General features: G+C 44.9%; 1 protein-coding gene across 8 annotated transcripts in view; it reads right to left on the bottom strand.

Moving 5' to 3' along the window:
• Window positions 1-23,304, bottom strand: part of WNK2 (WNK lysine deficient protein kinase 2) — a 184,573-nt gene that overhangs the window by 66,811 nt on the left and 94,458 nt on the right. For all 8 annotated transcript variants that reach the window (XM_083156291.1, XM_083156290.1, XM_083156295.1 and 5 more), the window contains exon 8: window positions 19,565-19,838. In XM_083156291.1, coding sequence (XP_083012417.1) covers window positions 19,565-19,838 — 274 coding nt within the window. The remainder of the gene's footprint in view (window positions 1-19,564; window positions 19,839-23,304) is intronic.

Below are 23,304 nucleotides of genomic sequence, written 5' to 3'. Positions count from 1 at the left end.
AATGTTTAATTTTTGGGTAGTGTCCACCAATACCAGGTCACAGCCCCCACTGCTCGTCTGAGTATACACAACATAACTGCAGGACCCCCTGCCAGTGGTAGTAGTTCCTCCATAGTTGTTACACAGTTTACACAGTTCGTACTGAGCATGTTTAAACTTGGGTGCTGTGTTTTTCTAGGTGTGGAAATGTGCAGGCCATACAGCTGGCATAAAAATATAGGGCCAGATGTATCAAGCTTCAGAAAGTGATAAAGTGGAGAGTGATCAGCTCCTACCTGTTATGTTACAGGCTGGGTTTGAAAAATGGCAGGTAGGAGATCTCTCTTCATGTTATTTTTTGAAGCTTGATACATCTGGCCCTAAGGGGGAGATTCTCTAAGCGAAAAATGCGGTAAAAACCCCGTTATCTGGGTTTTTACCGCATTTTGGGATGCTGTAAGCATCCCCCGCCGGGTTACCGCGGCGGGGGCATCGCCAGAAAAATCTGGCGATGCCCCATAGAAGCCAATGGGCTTCTACCGCAACCCTCCGCCGCCCCGCGCCGACCCCCCGCCGACCCGCATCGCCCCCTCACCTGTGTCCGGGCAGCACAGAGCTGTGCTGCCCGGACCTGTGACCTCCTCCCTGCACTGATCCTCTTCCGGGTGCAGGGAGGAGGAGAGCCCGGCGCAGCAGCAGCAGCACCGGGTGTGTGAGGGAGCCGCCGGGACCTGCTGGGACCCGGCGACTCTCACCGCAAAGGACAGCTCTTAACGCAAGAGCTGTCCTTTGCCTTAATTATCCCATATGTTACAACATATGCGATAATTAAATATGCGATGGGCGGCGAAGGGGGCGGAGATTCTTAGAGAATCTCCCCCTAAGTGAGACTGCAGATTTCAATAGTTACAAGGTGTTTCCAGGTACATTTTTTTATTGTTTTCGCACCCATCCTTGAGGGTTCAAGCAAATATATACACGGACAAAGCAAACTCATGGATAACTGAACTTGCCCCAACGTGTTCACTCAAAAGGGGCTTTCTGAGCGGTATCTTTTACGACATCCTCTTGCGTGTATACTCAATATTGTTAATGATGCGCACTTGTTAGCGACCCCTGCCGTCAGCAGAACATGCAGGTCAATTTGGCTATGTAGCCAATGACCTGCCTGTTTACTGATATCGTTCAGAGTGCACACTCAATATCGGCAACAAACAAGATTAACTATATTGGTAGCAACCAGGGTCGCCTAGGGTGTATGGGGCTTTAAGCTTTTTCTGTGTTGACCAGCTGTTTAGCTCATAAAGGGCCATATGTACTAAGCTTAAAAAGTGATAAAATGGAGAGCGAATAACCACCAGCCAATCAGCTCCTACCTACCATGTCACAGGCTGTGTTTGAAATATGACAGGTAGGAGCTGATTGGATGGTGGTTATTCATTCCATATTTTAACACTATTCAAGGCTTAGTGCATCTCGCCCAAAGAGCTGAAACAACCCTGAGGTATTCTAGGCTGCCTGCAAAAAATATGTGCACATGAGTGCACGCCCACAAGTATTGGCAAAGAGAGCAGAATCGATAAGAAAAGTAACTACATCCAATATATCAACAGGACAGACAGATCATCAATGGACTGCAACCAAGGAATAAGCACTAAATCTGCAACATAGGTTTAGTAATATTTAAAGAAGATCTAGAATTACTCTGTTTGCTGCTAATGCATTAGGACTGTGGGTTAAATTTAGCATGTGTACTGCTCGTACCTAATATAGTATTGACATTGGGACTTTGCCAAGGTTAACTATGTTTCCGTGACATGACGTTAGCACTGTACACCTTGACAAGTCGACAAAAAAATTCCGCTGCTGTTCCCTTTAAATGCAGAAATCTGATCACACCAGGCTTCCACCAGCCCTGCCACCTTACGTTCGATGTTGGGACACTATGACTGATATGAGACGCAGTCTAATGGCTGTAAGGGGAAGAAGTGGTCTACCTGCTCAGGCATGGTGGGAAATTATAATGAAATTGAGATCACTATACATAAGAGGCCTTGTTAACTTACTTATTGAACAATCCTCGTATATTATATATATATATACACACACACACACATATATATACATATAAATACACATACATACATACATACATACTAGTATACGTCTTAATGCTTAATTTCACAAAAACAGAAGATGTGAAGAGCACCATATGCCTAGCGACATGGAACACAAGGTTAATTGATCTCACCACCATAATGGAAGGGACAAAAAGAGAGAAAGCCAATCCTTCTGCTTACTTGACAGGCTGATGTTTACATTAATGTACAACGCACTGCAGAAATTGACCACAGCCATCACTCATTGTGCTGCTAATAATTACATTCCACTAGGAAAATGCACTCTGACACCTCTGCTGAATTCACAATATGAACCTCAGGATGTTTCTGGAAGGAGCAGCAGGCCACATCTACTAAGAACAGCAATTATGACATTAGGGTAATAAGGTATCCCAGGACATTGCAGAAACCTAGATCTACTTATACCAATTCAAGGTTAATGACCAAGACCATAACCACCACATAAAATGTTATGTTCCACAATTTCTAATTATTCCATTTATATGATATTATTTAATTCATACCATACTGTATTGTTATCAATATGGATTTTTTTTTAAGTGTATATAGAAACTTTTATCAATAAATTCGTGTGGAAATAAACTTGGAAGTATGCCCCTGAATAAAGATACCTTGATGTGAGGATTCCCACACTCATGAATGTAAGCATACCTGGCTTAAAGATACCTTGGCTTAAAGCAGTGGTCACCAACCCGTCGCTCACGAGCTACCAGTAGCTCACGGCAGCGATGCGGGTGGCTCGACCACTGCAGCCCGCCACCTGCCCTCCTGCCCGTTCCCCTCTCCCTCCCTCGATTGCCCGCCGCTGCTGCCCGCTTCCCTTCTAAGTTATGGGGTGAGGAGAGCGCATCGTGCGCTTCTCCTTCCCCTCATCGTGTATCTCTGTGACTGACTGTGCCGTCAGCCAATCAGAGCTCGCGGGCCGGCAGCCAATCAGGAGCCGGCCCGCGAGCTTTGATTTGCTGACGACCCAGTCTGTCACAGGGAGGCAAGTGAGGGGAGACACGTGCCGAGCTGTGTGCGCTCTCCTGCCCTCAGCTCAGAGCTTGAAGAGAAGCAGCGCGGATGCCGACGGAGGCGACAACTAGCCAGCCAGCAGGGGGGGACACCGGACTCTCCTCCCCCCTGCTGGTGCAACAAGCAAGGTTAGTTGTGCTGCTGGCACAGTGGGGGCATACCATGCGCACAGTGGGGGCATACCTTGCGCACAGTGGGGGCATACCTTGCGCACAGTGGGGGCATACCTTGCGCACGTGGGGGCATACCTTGCGCACAGTGGGGGCATACCTTGCGCACCGTGGGGGCATATTTGGCACCGTGGGGAAATATTTGGCACCGTGGGGACATATGTGTATCTGGCACTATTGGGGACAGGTGTATCTGGCACTATTAGGGACATGTGTATCTGGCACTATTGGGGACATGTGTATCTGGCACTATTGGGGACATGTGTATCTGGCACTGCACTATTGGGGCATATGTGTATCACACCCCCATTTTCATTGGCCGCACCCCATGTTGTTACACCCATTTTTTTGCCACAGTACCGCCAGAGTATTTATTTAGAATGGCACCACAATTGGGTGGGCATTGTTTATCTGGCACTGCTGGGGGGCATTGTGTTAATGGCATAACTGCGGGTATTGGGGGCATTGTGTAACTGGCACAACTGGTGGCATGGTATATATGGCACAGTGTATTTTCAGAGAGGCTGGGGGCATGGTCAGCAGCTCTCAGAGCACTGGCCATGCCCCATAGTGGAAAAAATAGGGGATGTGGCCTCGAAGGAGTACCACGATAGTAGGTCATGAACCCTAATTTCGGGCGGGTGCCTTCGGCACGTGCAGATGTCCCTTCTCCTTTGCCTCCAGTGTTGGGAGGTATGTTTGCAACATATTGGACATTGCAGTGTGTGGCGTATTGTGTCTGGGGCATTGCGGTATGTGGCATAATGTGTAAAGGGCATTTTCCAATTATTATGCAGATTTCTTTTTTTTTAGTAGCTCTTCAGGCGGTTTATTTTGTCCCGAGTAGCTCACGCCCCGAAAAAGGTTGGAGACCACTTGCTTAAAGCATACCTGGCTTAAAGATACCTTGATGTGTTTTTTACCGTCTTGTTATATGCAGGGCCGTTTCTAGAGGCGGACAAGCCGTGCAGCAGCCCGGGGCGCCGCACGGCTTGTCCGCCTCTGTTTGACAGCCGGGGCGCCTTGCAGCTTCCCCAATGCCGCAGCAGCCTCCTCCCTGGCGTCCACACACGACACAAGCAGAGAGAGGGGTGGGGAGGGGAACGCATCGCGCGTCTGTCCCTCCCCCTCGCTTAGTGTGTCACTGGGCTGTCAGCCTATCAGCGCTCGCGGGCTGGCAGCCAATAAGGAGCCAGCCCGCGGGGTATGAATGGCTGATGGGCGACGGCTCAGGACAGACAAGTACACGCTACACAGTGAAGGGGAAGGAAAGAAGCGCGATGCGCTCCGCTCCCCTCCCCTCCCCAAGGAAGCAGCAGCAGAGGCAGAGGCGATGGCACAGGGGGAGACACAGAAACAGTGAGTTTGGCACTGTGGGGGCATAGATCTATGGCACTGTTGAGGCATATTTGGCACTGTGGGGGCATACATCTGTGGCACTGTGGGGGCATATTTGGCACTGTGGGGGCATGTTTGGCACTGTGGGGGCATATGTTTGGCACTGTGGGGGCATAAGTGTGGCACTGTGGGGGCATATGTGGCACTGTGGGGGCATATGTGGCGCTGTGGGGGCATATGTGGCGCTGTGGGGGCATATGTGGCGCTGTGGGGGCATATGTGGCGCTGTGGGGGCATATGTGGCGCTGTGGGGGCATATGTGGCGCTGTGGGGGCATATGTGGCACTGTGGGGGCATAGCTGTCACTGTGGGGGCATATATGTGTGGCGCTGTGGGGGCATATCTGGCACTGTGGGGGCATATTAGTAAACGGCATCAGTTGTGCGTCAGCAGCGCGTGGGGCATAATTTGTAATGGCCATTACGGTGTGGGGTCTAATGGGCATCACGGTGTGCAACATAATGTGTAAATGTCATCACGGTGTGTGACATAATGTGTAATTGTCATCACGGTGTGCGGCGTAATGTGTAATTGTCATCATGGATAAATAGTGTATAATGATTTAAGTAGCCTGTCATTGTTTGGCCTTGATCTGTGAGGTGTACTAAGTACCTGTGTGGCCTTCAGCCGGCAAATTTGAGTGCGGGAGGATAATGACAATTCCTGCGGTAACCAATGTCTGGTCATGCAGGATGCAAATGTGTGATGTAAGGTAATTGTCTTCCTGCTAGACCTCGCCCTTATATTAAACCACACCCCCTTTTAAATTAAGCCACACCCCCTATTTCGGCGCGCGCAATTTCCGCAGTACCATGTAATGTATTTCATTGGGGGGGCGCATTTTTTTTCCTTCGCCCTGGGTGCTAAATTGTCTAGAAACGGCCCTGGTTATATGTAAGCATACATGTACGACATCCCGTTATGAATTAGATGACTCGTGGTGAACCCAAGCTATTTTATTAACACTGGGAAACAAAGGAAAGAAAGAAGCATTTGGTGACCTGGAACCCGAAGAACTTGTTTAGTTCATCTCAGAAACAGGAATACACCTTGTTTTGTTCCTTGTTTTTCTTTCATATGTTCCATTGAGGAAGAGTTGAAGGACTTTTGGGACGTTAGACTGAGGTCGGAACGTAAGCATTATTTTCCCTAACTGTGGGCGCGTTTTCCTGTTTTTTGTATTTACTGATTATTTAATTCATGCACAAGGTCTGAGCATTTCCAATAAAATCAGCTTTAAACTGACCATATTTCAATTACAAACATTGCATTTTCTTTTTATCATTATAAAAGTAGATTATGAAGTCACGTGCAATGCAGAGGGTAATTACACTTCCTGTAGTCTGAACAATAGAATGAGCAAGACAATTAATGGTTCTGCAATCAAATCAAATGCAATCTGAGATCTCCAACTATGTATCCTTGGATAATGCAATTTTATGGCTTTTTTTAAATAATATTTAAAATAAAGTAAAGAAAACCATATCTTGCCTATTAGCAAGCTTAACATTAACGGTACTTATGAGTTATCCGGGCGCCCGATTTTTTGATTGTATGCCTTAAGTTAAGGCATACAATCAGATGCGATGCGATGCGATATCGCATCGCATCGCATGCGACCATCGGATGCGATGATCCGATTTTTCCATAGGAATCAATGTTAAAATGGACTGAGTCCATTTTAACATGGAATTCAATGGGAAAAAGGGGTCCTTTTCATACCCCTACTATCCAAGTGGGCATGGAGTTGGATATAAACCTGTGGCGAGCGTAGCGAGCCACCGAGCCCGAAGCGTGGCAAGCGAAGCGAGCCCCGCGAGGGGACGGTATTCTATGTCCCCTCGCGGGGCTCGCTACGCTCGCCACGCCTCGGGCTCGGTGGCTCGCTACGCTCGCCACAGGTTTATATCCAACTCCATGCCCACTTGGATAGTAGGGGTATGAAAAGGACCCCTTTTTCCCATTGAATTCCATGTTAAAATGGACTCAGTCCATTTTAACATTGATTCCTATGGAAAAATCGGGTCATCGCATCGCATCGCATCCGATGGTCGCATGCGATGCGATGCGATGTGCCCGATCCGACCCGATTTAGAAATCGGGCGCCCGGATAACTCATATGTACCCATTAACATTAGAGGAATATGTTATAGCCAGGTGGGGATCATTGGGTTAACCATAAGTAGGTTGATAGGTAAGGTAGACACATGAAAAGGTTGACCCAATCAAAAGGTTGCAATGGAAATTGTCAATGAAGTCGACACAAAGTTTTTGTTTGTTTTTTTGGACGCCATTAACAATTTTAAATGACATGACCACAATTTGTATACCAGTTAACACACCATGCTTCTGGATAAAGTGCTCTGCTGCATTTGGCACAGGTTACTTTTCCCAATTGAAGTCACACTCAGTGACCATCTTCTTCTGCAGACTCATCTCCACCATTGGCCTCAAGCCTCTAGTTGTATGTTGATTGAGTCCTCACTACTTAGATTTAAGCTGCAATGTGTATTGATCTGTGGCGCTGTTTATTTGTACTCTATTTTTGTTATTTATTCAATGTAATGCCAAGTTTGGTCTCCCTGTACTGTTCCTTTGTACGGCGCTGCAAAAAACACTTGTGGCGCCTTATAAATAAAATTATTATAATAATAATAGTCCACATGGATGATAAAACAGTCGAAAAAAATAATAATAAAAACCTGTTTCGACCATATGTGTGTAGACCATTTGTCATGTCAACCTTTTTGTACCTGTCGACCTTAAGCATGGTCTACCTTTTACATGTTGACCTATCATTCGGATCCCATTCTAACCAATGAACCCCAAAAAATGAAGTCATAATTAGAGTTCCTTGGGGAAATGCTCCTTCCAAGCCAATGGGCTGAAATTCTTTTAAGCTACTTTACTCAGGTCTACAAATCTCGGAGATTGGTGTTGAATGGAAGGAAGAGACACCACCATGTGTAAGTGTAAATTCATTACTGTAGTATGAACTGGAAATTGAATAAAGCTGCATGATGGTAGAACCCAAGCTTCCTAGCACTCCCTGCTGCAGGTTAATGAGAATAGAGTACTAGAGTCATCTACAAAATTATATTATTACCTCAAAGGACACTGATACCTCAACATTGATTTTTCAAGTCCAATACCATAACTGCATTCCAACTCTTCATTGGATTATTTATACTTTGCTGAAGGCTAGCCCGTGTGCTGAGAAGTCAATGATATGCAAAAGGCCCTACAGTTAGGCTTTACCATATATTCTGCAATAATAGTTCCAATCCTCCAGACTGAACTCATCGTTTTCTCTTCCTGTTTTTGTTTTAAATATGTGGCAATTTTTTGAGGTACATTTCTTTCCAAAACATCCTCTCATAGATGGTTGAACATTTAACAATGTGATCCTAAAGGTTAGTGTGTACATAGCTATAGTTTGAGAAAAAAACTCTACAGTTAACCACTTTTGTCAGACCAAGTTGAATGCTCAATTTTTTTTCAATTTGCTTTGAACATGGTTTTCTTCATCAGTTTTCTGGTCAGTACGATGCTTGTTACAACTACTGTACAATGGAATTTGGGTCTACTCCCCTCAGCTATTGTTGGGTGGGGAAGGATTTGGTCATGAGCTTCCTAGATTAACTTGAAGTAATTTAGATATGGAACCCAGTTACTATTATTTGTGGAGCCTCGTGTTTAGACCCAGATACTCCTTTGTTGGTGTCTCGGAATTGGCTGAGTTGGTGACTCTGCAGCCCAGGTTAGTCTGGGGTAGGTGGATAGTGGTCTCTACATGGCAAATATATGTGGATGGGGGTCTCAAACCTTTTCTATCCATGCAGAACATTTTTGTTATATTCCAAAACACTTTTTTTCATTATTTACAATTATATGCATTTCGTTCTCCAGTTCCAGATCCATCCCTACTGCCAAATTCCATTGTTTAAAAAAAAAAAAAATAGCCTGTTCCCCTTGGGCTCTTACAAATATGTTTCTTATGCCTTGTCGGATAATGTGGATGACCTGACTCACCTAAGGAAACTTTAGGAAATAGAGGTTTGCTGTCTGGACGAGGCGTGGGCAATGTCTAGTTAGTATTCGTAGAGCCACTACCTCGGTCCAATTTCAATTATTTCTGCTTCATAAAACGTATTTTACGCCATGTAAATTTTGAGTGAGATTTACCTTTCATTGCGCTAAATTGCTCAACTCCTCCTGAAGGTACTTTTTGGCACCTTCTCTGGAGCTACCAAGAGATTTTTTTTTTTTTTTTGGTCAAAAGTTATGCAAAACTCTCCCACAATGGTTGGTCTATACAGATGATATCTCCAAAGATGTGTGTGCTTCATGTTTTAGATGAGGAAATGATTGATGCATTGACATGGCATTACAGCCTTTATTCCTTAATGTTAGATAAAGTATATATAGCTTGTCCTTAGCTGGCTCCCTTGGGGCCTCATTAGGTGGACTGGCTTATTTTAATAGGCAATGACAAGTATGTCCATCAAGAAACACTGAGGCAAAATTCCAGAGTTCATGGGGTGGATGGGTGGACTCACCATATGGTTCCACCACAGTGGAAGATATGTCTAGCTTCTATCATAGTGATCTATGGACTACTACTTTGCCAAGCTGTGTTACAAATGGAAAACTGAAAAGGTACATTCATGAAAGAACCACCGGTATGGCTTAATAAGGTTGTTCTTGTGATACTCCTCTTCCTCTTGAGGGATATACACAATGGGCCTTATTCTAGTTCACTCTGACAAAATCCTTCTTAGATGGACAAAACCATGTGCACTGCAGGTGGGGTAGATGTTACTTGTGCAGAGAGAATTAGATTTGGGTGGGGTTTTACTTCAAAGTGAGATCTATATTGCAGTGTAAAAATAAAGCAGCCAGTATTTACCCCGCACAAAAACAAAATAACTCACCCAAATCTAATTCTCTCTGCACATTTTAAATCTGCCCCCCTGCAGTGCACATAGTTTTGTCCATCTAAGAAGGCTTTTGTCAGAAAGAGTGAACTAGAATAAGTACCAATGTGACAGCATTTTCCAACCACGTCTTAGGATAGGCTAGTTCAGTGGTTCCCAAACTGTGCGCCGCGGCTCCCTAGGGTGCCGCAGCACTGTCACTGGGGTGCCGCGGCCAATGGCCCTAACGAGGCAGCCTGCTGGCAGCCGCATGTTATTTTTATTTTTATATCTGTGGTGCTGGCACCGGGGCTGGTGTGCGGGAGCGATGTGCCCTAACCCTAACCAAAGTCTGTTTGTGACAGGGAGAGGGCCTTGGGTGCAGAGTGCGGACGCAATGTATTTAGATGACAAGATCGGCGGGCGCATGTTAGCAGTTAACTGGCGCTCAGGGGGTTGTGTGCAGGTGGTTGTCCTCTAGTGAGCGGAATCGGCAGGGAGGCCAGGTCTTGCGGGTGCGAGTGTGTGGATCTGTGTGAGCAAGTATCAGCGGTAGCCGTCCAGTACCTGTGCCTGGTGGTGACAGCGGCACATCCATGCCCCAGTGGAAGGAAATACCCTAGACTTGTTCTGTACTCGTGTCTCCGGGTAGGTTGGCTGCTGCACTTCCTACATGTGGTATACACTGCAGTGCATATTGTACAAAGCAAATTCACTTATTCACTTCTTATTCAAGCTCCAGCTGGCCGAATAAGAAGCTAACTTCAGCCTCGTTCTCCGCGGTCATTCTCTGTGGTGATGGCACTGTCACCTAGTAGTTGCATACCTCCTCTATACTAGCATACAGGGCAGCACAGACTGTATTCCCAGGGATGACACTTGCTCACAAGTTGTGTGGCAGCCTACAAGTTATTGCATTAGTTGAAAATTATATTTGTTACTGGTTGTAAAAAAAAAAAAAAGGTTAATATTGGTCATAAAATATGATTAAAATCAGTAGCAGGGCGCCCTATGCTACATCCGCTGCCTGAACTGCACTGACTGTTATGTTATCATAGCTAAGCATCTCAGGGGGAGGCCGGGTGCCCCCCTTCCAAGGTGATGGGAAGAGGAGACCCATCACTGCAGTGGTTGGAGCAAGAAACCCAGGGGCTGCCAGCACCCGAGAAGACCCCTAATTGTGGCGGTGGGAGTAGGAGACCCAGCGGCTACTGGTGCTGGTAAATGGTGGTAAATGAAACCTGACACTTCACGCCCCATCACCCCACCTCACACCCTTCACCTCAACCCCTCGTCATCTCTCCCCATCCCTCACCCACCATCACCTCACACCCTTCACCTCAACCCCTCATCATGTCACCCCATCCCTCACCCACTCCTCTATTTCCCCCCCCTCACCCCATCTCTTCTTTTCACCTTCTCTCTGTTCCATTTTATGTCTCTTTCACGCACGCTCTCTCTTCCCCTCAGCCAGTCTCTGTAGCCCTCTCTCCCCTTGCCCCCCTCTCCGCTCTGCCCCTTCTCTATCAACCCTCTCTCACTCCCCCTCCTTCTCACCTCTTTATCTTTCTCTCTGCCCCTAATCTTTCTCCTCTCTCTTCTCCCCTCCACCTCTATTACTATGCCTCCCCCTCTCTCTCTCTCTCTCTCTTCCCTCCCTGACACTCTCTTACTCCATCTCTCACCCCTTTCTCTTCCTGACACTCACTCTCCCTCCCTGATGTACTCTCACTCCTGCTCACACTCTTCACTCTCTCTATCCCTAAGTTACAATGAAGCTTTCGCTTTCTCTGACCACCACTCATTTTTTTGCTCCCCTCTTTTCCCCGACACCCTCTTTGTTTCCCACTCTCACTCTTTTTTCTGCCCCCCCTCCAGTAGACATTGTAGTCACAGTAATGGTGGGAGATCAAAGGCATAATATGTGCTGGGACCCAGAAACATGGGATTAGGACCCCAACTTTATAAAGTGAGGGATCCCTGGGACCCTTATATTTCTTTACTGGGTGCAATAACTGTGCAATAGTGATATACAGCAGATTCCAGAGGGCTCATTGAGGTCCTAGCGATGGCAATCACTACATGAGTATATGCAAGGTGCTGCATAGGGAAAACTGTGTGTGTTTGTGGTGGAGGGGGGTTCTATAATATACTGTAAGCGACTTATAGGATGCTATACGGCGGAGAGGATCAGGCTGGTAGGGAGTGGTGGGGATCTTGGTTCAAGGATACATAGCACAGGAAACTCCATTTTAGATTGAATTATTTTACTGCAAAAAACCTGATATTTACAGAAAGACTGGGCTGTGTTTTTTTTTTTTTTAAATGGAAGCAGGTGCAAATGACCACGATACTAAAGTATCTATTCAGCCACGGAGCTTGGGTCCAGCTGGAGAAGTCGTCATGAACTATATAAAATATATTATTTTTTTTCTTATGTTTATTAACTTTAAAAAAGTTATTAAATGTATTTTAGCTGATCTAAATATGAATAGTGTTATTTTGACCCAACTACTAATTATTTCGGCTTAAGGGTGCCTTGAAGAAATCATGGAGACCCAAAGGGTGCCTTGAACTGAAAAAGTTTGGGAACCACTGGGCTAGTTAATGGATACGGTTGGAATAATAAATACATTTTGCATTTAAACTCCCAAGAAACAATACTTAATCCCTACTGACATCTTTAAAGCATGCCAACACTTATGTGCATACAGTATACAATACATGCATAATTAAAGTGAACAGTAGAGCAGAAGACATAGAAGTAAATGCAGCTATGGAAATACCAGCTGTTCAGTAGGTTTCTATTTAATCCTGTGATGTTAATATTTCAAACCATTTTTTTAAACTAATTTTACATAGAGATAATTTTTAGTTACATTTCTTTAAATTATCTTTTCACTTTGCTTGTTGTAGACCAGCTCATTCGAGATACGGTCGTATTGTCAACTCGACTTAGGTTGACAGTCATTAGGTCGACAGGGTTCTAGCTCGACATGGATGTAGGTCGACAGGTGTCTAGGTCAACATGGGACATGGTCGACATGGTTTTAGGTCGACAGGTCGACATGGGTTTTTTCACTGTTTTTGAGCCGACAGGCAGTATTTCATGACCTACCATCCACTAGGCCGCGGTGGGAGAATAAAATAGTGTGCCGAGCACAGCGATGCACCGTGCCCGAAGCATCGCGAGCGATGAGGGGCTGCGGTTGACTTCCTACTGTGTCAATGTCGACTGTGGACATTCGTGTCAAAAAACTGTGAAAAAACCCATGTCGACCTCGCGACTTGTCAACCTAACTCCTTTGTCGACCTAACTCCTTTGTCGACCTAAAACCATGTCGATCTTGTCCAATGTCGAACAAGACACCTGTCGACCTTCATCCACGTCGACCTAGAACCCTGTCGACCTAAAACCCTGTCGACCCAACGGTGTCGACCTAATGACTGTCGACCTAAGTCCGGTCGATAATACGATCCACACCCGCTCATTCATAACAAGGCTTTTAAATGTAAATGTTGGGAAGATTTAAGTTTGCACTATAGCCATAGGAGGTGCAAAGTTATATTACTACAGTGCAACTGGGTGTGCCCAGTGCACAATACAAAGAATGTCATGAGTTACTTATGAGGAATACATGAGAATGTTCCATGTCAAACCCTTATGAACCAAAAAACACCCTAGTAGGATCAGTAATCTGACAAACTTTGTAACGAATACAAAACTGAGCAGCTACACGTGCGTTTGGTGAAGTGATAATGTGGCTGGTACTTTATCACCGGCCAATCAGCTCCTAACTGTGAAGTTACAGCTTTGGTTTAACTGTGAAGTTAGTAGCTGATTGGCCGGTGATAAAGACCAAACACTTTATCACTTCACCAAGCTTAATAAATCTACCCCAGAATTTGCTCAACAGTTTAAAAGCCCAATAAAAAAATGGTTAATACAGTCTGACAGATGTCCATAATTACAATACCATTGGAATCATGGCTGGAATGGTTTATTTAACAGTAAACTGCAAAAATAAAACCTATGGCCTGAATAGCGCCACCAGAATATATGCAAAATGCCTGCTACAGGCAGTGTCTGAATCGGCAAACTAAAGCTGGATATACACTAGAAGATTATCTGTCCAAACTGGTAATATCTGGGACCGAAAACAATCAACCACTTGCTCGCAAAATCTGGGAAATAGACAAAAATGGTTGTTTATATAAATTGGATAAATCAAATGGATTTAAGCAATTTGTCTGAATGACCATTTGGTCTGCTTTTCAGAGTTTGGGATCAAATAGTCGATTGCCCTTTGCCCCCTTTTATTGCAAGATTTCAAGTCCAACCAGAAAGATTGGACAGGTAATCTTATAGTGTGTATGCAGCTCAATATCACTGTATTCCTGGCACATCTGTTCCTGTTAAATTGCATGCACACTAGATGATTTTTTTACATGATATGCAGGATAACAGAATCATTAACATTATCGTAAATATCATCTAGTGCAGTGGTTCCCAACCTTTTTTGTCTCCCGTACCCTTTGATTAGGCTTTTCATTTATGAGTACCCCCTCGTGAAATTTTAGGGGGCGTGGCCTAAAAGGGGGTGTGGCTTAACAGGGGCAAGTCATACTGGCAATGACGAGAAAAAAAAAAGTGCAACCACTTGACCACAATATAAGCTCAGCCCATTCTGCGGACAGCATATAAAATAACAGAACCTTGTCAAATCTCTATTACTGAAGCAACAGACATTCCAACGGATCACGTTAGCCTTCCAATAGGGCCAGATACACATATGCCCCCAAAAGTGCCAGATACACATACAGTTATGCCCAAGTACATCGTGGCTGCGTTGCGCATAAAGTGCGCCATGCAAATCGCGCATGGATCGCTCCTGCTCCTTGCGCTATAGTCCCGTTATAGATCGCGTTATAACGTAACGTAATCTTGTAAATGTAACCTGCACTTACACTCATTGACCACCAGATGTCACTTTTCCCAAACAGTACAGCGCATGCGTAAAAATCTCTTCTACAAAACAGTGGCCGCCACGACTTTTCACTACGGATTTTGTCCTTACTTTACGGACAGAGTGTTTGTATTTATTCGCAGAAGCAGCTACGTACGGTCATTTATGCTCCAATGGTGCCAGGTATGCCCGCACAGTGCCAGAAACGGGAATGCCACCACAGTGCCAGCAATGCCCCCATAGTATTTCCCAGCAGCAGCACACTCACCATTGACGCTGCTGCTGCAGTGCTTCTCTCAGGGAAGGAGAGTACAGCACACTGCGTATCTCTCCTTCCCTTCAGTGTGACTGGGCTGCCCGTCAATCAAAGTTCGCGGGCTGGCTCCTGATTGGCTGCCGGCCCGCAAGCTCTGATTGATTGGCGGACGGGCGGCCAGTCACAGGGAAGCACACTGAGGGGTAGGAGAGATGCGCAATCATGCACTCTCCTCCCCTCCAGCGACCTGTCTGACTGCCGTGGCCGCCATTACAGGCCGGGCCGCGGCATACCCCCCAGCGTGTGGACGCGTACCCCCAGGGGTACACGTACCACAGGTTGGGAACCGCTGATCTAGTGTGTACACACTATATGGTTAATGATGTATGCTCCCCTGGGTCATTGCACAATATTCTGCATGTACAGACAAGGGAGTAAATTGCCAATGTGTACTCACCCCTCTCCACCTCACAAGGCCGGCTACCGCATCGATAATAATCGCATATGCACTATCATATGCAGAAATAATAGATATTAAGATCCAACGATCTGTGCCGAGAGCAGCTGGAGATGGGAAACACTGGCTGTGATGACCCCACACCACAGAGGAATATTTCAATGAAGAAAATGGATCAAGATACACCTAGGTGTGCTCTCTTCACCGGCGCTCAAACAGAAGAGGTACCATACATCCCTGGCAGGGGATGGGCGACTCCTCTTCTCCAACTCTGAACAAACTGATATGCGCCCAGTGGATCTGTAATTCTCCTAAGACAGAGGTTCTCAAACTGTGGGTCCTGACCCCAAAGTGGGTCCCAACCTTCTGAGCATGGGGTCACGACTCCATGTTGCTGACTTTTCTAATCTCAGTCAGTGATTCAAGGAGACTGAAACATCTGTTGAGTTGTCTGTTATTTTAGACTCCTCACATAATTTTGTGCCTCCACAATGCTGCCATGTATGTGCTGTCTGCTGACTACACGTGTGACGTGATGACATTCTGCAGTCACTTGCTAGGGTCTTTATCAAGGAAAGAGGTGTTAGGCACTAAAATATGCGATTATTATCACAAAGGCTCGGGCGTTAAGAGCTGCCCTTTGCGATGCGCCTGGCGATGTGTGAGCGGTCCCTGGCAGCTCTCCCCCTCCTCATGCCTGGCAGCCCCCTGCTTAGACTGCTGCAAGGACTGCTGGGCTCCGCCTCCTCCTCCCTGCACCCGGGAGTGGTGCAGGGAGGAGGAGGTCACTGGTGCAGGCTGCTCAAACAAAGCTGGTGACACGCAATGCATTAAGAAGCCCATAGACTTCTATGGGGTATCACCAGCTTTTGCTGGAGATACCCCCCGCAGCATAAACCCAGCATGAGTGTTTTCCTGCATCCAAAAATCCAGTAAAAACCCCTCAGCACGGACAGTGTAATGGTTAGCATTAATGCCCCACACCACTGAGGTCATGGGTTTGATTCCCAACATAGCCCTAAATGTGTAGAGTTTGTTTATTCTCCCCGTGCTTGCGTGGGTTGCCTCCGGATACTCCGGATTCCTCCCACCATCCAAAAATATACTGGTAGATTAATTGGCTTCCAACAAAGATGAACCCTTGAATGAATGTCTGTGCGTGTACATGTGTATCCTGGTATACACAATAGGAATCATCTAGGATACATTTGTTGGTACTTCTGGGCACCCGATTTTCTTCATCGCACCTAAAAATCGCGTTGTATCGCATACAATCATATTTCATGCGATGCGACGCAATTTTAATATGTAAAGGCACCCAGATGCCTGTTTCATATGTGAAATGCCCCCCCCAGACCCCATTTTTAATTGTATACCCACCCTGATGGCTAAATGCCCCCTATTGTTAATGCCACCCCATTATAAACGCCAACCCGAAGCGTGGCGAGCCCACGAGGGGCGGCGGTACGCGTCCTACGACCTTTTCATACCCCCACTATCGACGTCGGCGTGTAGTCGATTTTATATAGTGTGGCGAGCGCAGCAAGCCCGAAGCGTGGTGAGCGCAGCGAGGGGACGCGAATTACATGTGAAGTAATATGCGTACGCTCGCCACACTATATAAAATCACCTCCATGCAGACGTGGATAGTGGGGGTATGAAAAGCTCGGAGGACGCATACCGCTGCGCTCACCACGCTTCGGGTTGGCATTGATAGTGGGGTGGCGTTAACAATGGGGGCATTTAGCCATTAGGGTGGGTATACAATTAAAAATGGCGTCTGGGGGGCCATTTCACATATTTTACAGGCATCTGGGTGCCTGTACATATAGAAATGGGGGGCATTTAGCCCAAATCGCGTTGCATTGTATACCATACAATAGCATACAATGCAACGCGATCTTGACTTCAAGGGAGTTTCAAGGGAAATTGCATCAAATCGCGTTGCATCACATGCTTTAGGTACTGACATACAATTTCAACATCGGGCGCCCAGATAATACACAAATACCCATTTGTTTTCTACTATTATTTTTACTAATTATTTTATATAATAGATTTGTGATTTATAATCCATTATTGTTCCACATTTTTATGAGCAAATTACATGGCACAGGATATGAACTGGGTTTTTGCTATTTCAAGTTTACTAACGTATAGGAGGATCCCTTAATCTACTTCACCTTAATAAGAGGTGAAGCAAGAAAAGATATTGCACAGCTTCTGACATTTTAAAGGCTAAATTTGAAAAATGGCAGTAAAGAGTATACAGTAGTTGCCTACCCTCCTGCATTCTGCAGGAGACTCCCTGAAATAGCAGCAATCTCCCTCATAAGTCTAGCAATCTCCCTCATTTCACCTAGCCCACATTACACTGGTAAATTTTTTTGGGAAAAAGCAATGAGAGAAAGATACATTTACATCGAATCATTAGTACCATTTCCCAGCACTTTAACAAGTATAGTATCTCTTACTAACTGCTTTGGGGCTCATCTACATTTGGATATAAGTCATTTTAAAAGATTCCTCTCAAATGTAGCAGTACCACACCCATGCTTCTAGGTGCCACGTTCACAATCTCTTTTCACAATCTCTCCATATATGGAACTATATAGACACACCCCCTAAATGGGGCGCAGTGCAGAATTCTGCTACCAACTATAATCTCCCTGAAACTAGTTTTTAAAAGTGGACAAGTATGGTTAAGAGCCTATTGCAGGGGTTCCCAATCTTTTTAGAATCACTGCACCCCAGAGTATCAGAATTTTTCCATGGCACCCCTAGGCCCAACAAAAAATATATAAAAGTAAGTAGATTGTGTTTATATGTGCTTTTTAGGTTCAGTTATGTGTTAAGGCAGGATTTGCTTCTGTTTGTACACATAGTTTATGATTGGCAGCCACCAGCACTGGCTTTGTCCATAAATAATTGATCATAAATAATTTGAATTGTCCTGGACCACCAACCGGTGGCACCCCTGCAAGTGTCCCGAGGCACCTCAGGGAGCCACGGCACACAGTTTGGGAACCACTGGCCTATTGGATGGTACTTGGTCAATGATATTGACAAATCTCCACCTAAAGGTGCCAATACATGGTACAATTATTGTATACAATATCGCCTCTCAGTTTTGCGATGAGATGAGATACAGTATTGTATACAATATTGTATACAATAATTGTAACGAGTATGGGCACCTTTACTTCTGTAAAGCTTTGTGTAACGTGTATGCTATATAAATAACTGGTAACAAAACAATATTTAAGGTTAATCTGAACTGCTGCTGGGCATTTATAGAAGAACTAGGACATGAAACAAATCGGATTCATCTCTTCAAGGAGAAATAATGCCCCCTCACAGCTGCTACAAGATGGCACCCAATGGGGCAATTTAAATTGTGCTCCATTCAGTCACTAGTGTTCTAGTGGGACATTTCTTCTCAAAGCTCCCTAATCATGACCAGCATCCATGCATCTTTTTGGACGCCACCTAATGTAACTGGATGGGTCACCAAAGTGACCTCAAGAAAACAAACGTTTCTTTTTGGATATCGTAAATCAAATGTTATGCGATATATAAGACAGTATGTAACAGGTGAGGAAAAATGATAACATGTGAAGCCAATATTGTTAAGGCCCATGCTGCTAGTCCTGTAGTACTCTGATACACTGATTTTATTCAGCCTTACAATTAATGAATCTTCACTATAAAATAAACGTTTCCCTATTTAGCTATCACTGGTCCACAAATATGGCAATTTGCAGAGGAAATCTAAACACTCTAGACCACAGGTTCTCAATGTCAGTCCTCAGGACCCCACACAGTGCATGTTTTGCAGGTCTCCTCACAGAATCAAGTGAAGTACTTGGCTCCACCGGTGGATCTTTTAAAAAGTGTCAATGAATAATGAGTGCACCTGCTGGGTGACCTGAAAAACAAGAACTGTGTGGGGTCCTGAGGACCAGATTTGATAACCACTGCTCTAGACCAGGGGTTCTCAAACTCGGTCCTCAGGATCCCACACAGTTCACGTTTTCCAGGTCACCCGGCAGGTGCACTTATTACTCATTGACACATTTTAAAAGATCCACAGGTGGAGCTAATTATTTTACTTGTGATTCTGTGAAAAGTCCTGCAAAATATGTACTGCGTGGGGTCCCGAGGACCGAGTTTGAGAACCTGTTCTCTAGACTATTACAGTGACTGACATAATTTGGACATCCAATTTCAAAACGTAAGTGTGTTACCGCAAAAGATACATACATGCTACAGATGTGATGCTGGCTGGCAGTTTGGGCAGAAATGAATGCTGGTCAGTTTCCAATTCCTCCGATTCGTTTAAGATATGTTGCCCTATGTGAGAAGAATGAGCCAGTGGTGCTAAGGGGGCCTGCAGCACATTTGTCTGATCCAGCTCCTCAAGCTTGCAATCCTCTGGGCGAATTCGCTCACGTCTCCACTGGATTAATGCTACTCGATCTCTGATTGACTTTGCAACAATCTTTACATCGTTCTCATGGAAGAATCCAGATTCAACCTAGGAAAGCACAAGAGTTGGATTAGATGGCTATGTATGGATTCAAAGACTCTTCTAATCAATGTTTAGTACTGACTCACCATGAGGAAAATCCGTACCCTGCGTGTTTGTCAACACTTAAAACACATTAGTATATGAATATGAGTCAGCACTAATCCTAGTTAATAAAGTAATAAGAACTATGTATCTACAATATGGTGAATTTGGTTTCAGAAGTTAAACATTTATGACACCATTTAGAACTCAAAATAACCACACAGGAGTATTCAATTTGTCAGCAAAAATCCCAGCTGTGTAGGAAAAAGGCTATTCAATTAAATAACCTTTTCCCCCAAACCCAAAAATTGTCACTTAAGCATGGAAAACCACAGATTGTATGAATACTGCAAAAATTAATGGGTTTTATTCCCAATTTTCTGGGGCTTTACACGGAGTTTACCTCACAGAGCTGTAAGGTTTAGGGGGGTATTCAATCTGGATTCCGACTGTAGTAGCGTTCCAACAGTCGGAATTTTTGCCCCATTATCGGCCAGTTTGCTAGTTTATCGGCAGGCATTGTACACCACCTGTCGAGTGGGGAAAAGGAGGTGTGTCAGTGAAAATGGCTTTCCATTGTCGAGATCCGTCCGTGAACATGACAATCCCTGGCTGTCTCTGACAAAACAGATCCGACTGGTTTGAAAATTGGATCTGTTTTGTCGAGATCCGCCTTCACTGCTGTCGGAAACAACAGCATTGAACAGGTGCACAACCATATTTCCCCTGTCGGAAATAGCGGAGGGGATTGAATACCCTCCTTAGTGTGTCTGAGGGTGAGTCTTTGTCACATAAATAAAAATAAATAAAAAAACTGAGTGATAAAACTACATTGCTCGTTTAGAATGATCAATCTGAAGATGCAACATTTGTACATCTGTGTGCGACAGAGTCTGCTCCGATGTGGCCACAGATTTTTCTCATGCCTACTTCCATCATGCTGTGTTTGCAATACGAGTAATGGTCCCCATACATCTGCCATATAATGCTGGAAAGTCCTGGGTCAAGAAATCGGGACTATTAAACAATTGAGCATTTTTGACACGTCTCAGTCCCTGATTCGACAATCAATCATCGCTGGCCACAGATGATCAGGATCGGGTCAGCAGATGAGGAGTGGGACTTTCCAACGAGCCCAGCCCCGAATTAGCGGGTCCCATGTTATCCTATGGGGGAAACGTTCCAGCTTTGCCTGGCGGCATCACTGATTCTCTTGGGGCTAGCGACGCGGGGCTGGGCTCGTTGGAAAGTCCCACTCCTCATCTACAAAATGGGCTTATTTGGACAGTGGGCCTGGAGCAGTAGCTCCATCAGGCCCATTGTTAATCCAGCCCTGGGGGGAAATGGTGTATTAGTATGTGCACTGGGAGGGGGAATGGCCAATGTATGCAGGCTGGTAACTGTAGTGTGCAGGATAGCAGCTATAGTGCAGTGTATGTGGAATGGGGTGCAAGGTAGCAGCAGTAGTATGTGTGAGGAGGTGGTGCAGGTTAGCAGCGGTAGTGTGGGGGAGGGGGCTGCAGGATGTTAGCAATAGTGTAGTGTGTGGAGAAGGAGGTGCAGGGTAGTGGTGGTAGTGTGTGTGTATGTGTGTGGAGGGGAGTGCAGGATAGCTATAGAGCTTGATTCAGTAGCAATTGCAGTTTTGCTTAAAAGCACAGGGCCGCTCAACATGCACGGTCCCTGCAGAAATGTGATCACATCGTAAAAAATGTGATATGATTGCATTTTTAAGGAAGTCCCCTGCCTGCACTGCCTAGCTGCAAAGGCAGGTGCAAGGCCAACATTTACAGATTGCAGCAGTTGCATGTGACATCAGGTAGAGGACCAAAAACGGTCCTGACACGCCCGCGTTGTCTGGCCGTGTACCCCTAAAGCTGCCTTGCTGTCCTGTTTCTGCCCTCCGCTGACAAATATGCGATCACATCCTTTTGGCCTAATATTGATTTTTGCCACATCTGTATTTGTAGGAGGGCGGCAAATTTAGCACTGCCCCGCCCCGCCTCCTGATGGCGCCACCCATCCGGCATCATGTCAGTTCGGGACGCTAGTGGCAAAGGGTTTGCAAGCCGAGTCGCATTGGGGTACAAAATCCCGGTATATAAATAACTGGTAATAAAAAAATAATTATGGCAAAGGGGCTAGTCCAGCCTGTAGTGTGAATACAGTTTGATGTAGCTGCGATTTTAGTGTACCACTCCAAATTTTATTTAAAAAAAATATTAATTAATTGGAGACGGAAAATGGCATTACCTACAAGAGATTTGGGATTTCTGCAACAGATCAAAACAGTAAAGGAGTAGATCACCTCCTGATTACTCTTTTTGTATAGGTTCGATTGCAATTTTGTTTATTAAATAAAATTTTTTATCTTTCTGGTTTCCCAACATGCTTTTCACCCATGTGTCTGATAATAAGTGCATACGGCAACCAACTGATAAACACAAGAAAACTGACAATGGTTGAATCCATTTATTTGAACAAATGTATCTGAAGAATAGTTTTTGTCCATTTTCCAGTGATTGGGAGCGAATGGTTGATTTTCATATGTTCTTATGCAGTGCTATTTTTTTGTTTGGACAGATAAATCTGTAGGTGTGTACATAGCTTAAACCGCTTGTTACGATTCAGGTGCAATTAATCAGCAGTTCAAATAAAAAATAAATAAAATTAAAACCACCACCACAACAACAATGAAAACCATGGACGACTGCCATACAGAAAATGTGTTTTAGGCTATAAAATATAAAAAGTTATACAAACTAAGCCATTGATTCAGATTTTGCGGAGACAGTTGGTTGGTTGGCTTGAAAATCTGGTACTACATAGGAGCAAAAGACAGTCCACAATTTGCTCACAAAAACATTCAGTCATATTGTTTAAATCAAACAGATTTAACTACAGTATCTTGTCTGACCAACAGTTTCTGTACGTTTCCAGATTTTGGGAGTGAATTTACAAATTAGTGTACTTTTGCTCCCAACCAGTACCAGATTTTTATTCCATACAACCAACAAGTTGGATGAAAGTTGCTCTAGTGTATGGCTAGTATTAGCAAATCGGTCGTCGGATTGGGTGATTCAAACATAGCTTGTATGTACGCATGAGATGTCCAGGCATTTATGAAGAGGGTCTCTTACATCAGCTCTGACCACTTCCAGTCTATCTAAGCCACAAGAGTAGTGGCAGTCAAAGAGCTACTCAGATTGACACAGACCGTAAAATCCTTTTGATGGTTTGGGACTGGAGTATGGATTTGCGAGTGGATACCAATTAGCGAACCATTTGCAATTCTCTCGCCATTTTGCAAGAGGGAGTTTCTCTTTCTGTCTGAGCGCCTAGTAACGCTGTATCGCATGAAGATGTAAGCAGTGTGTCCGGATGCATTGCAAGCAAATTGTCCATGGCTAGATAAAATGAATCACTAAAG

Source organism: Crinia signifera, chromosome 8, assembly GCF_055691185.1.
Source record: "Crinia signifera chromosome 8, ASM5569118v1, whole genome shotgun sequence".
In the NCBI taxonomy this organism is placed as follows: domain Eukaryota; kingdom Metazoa; phylum Chordata; class Amphibia; order Anura; family Myobatrachidae; genus Crinia; species Crinia signifera.
Note: the sequence above shows the minus strand (reverse complement) of the source record. Positions and strands in the feature narration are given on the sequence as shown.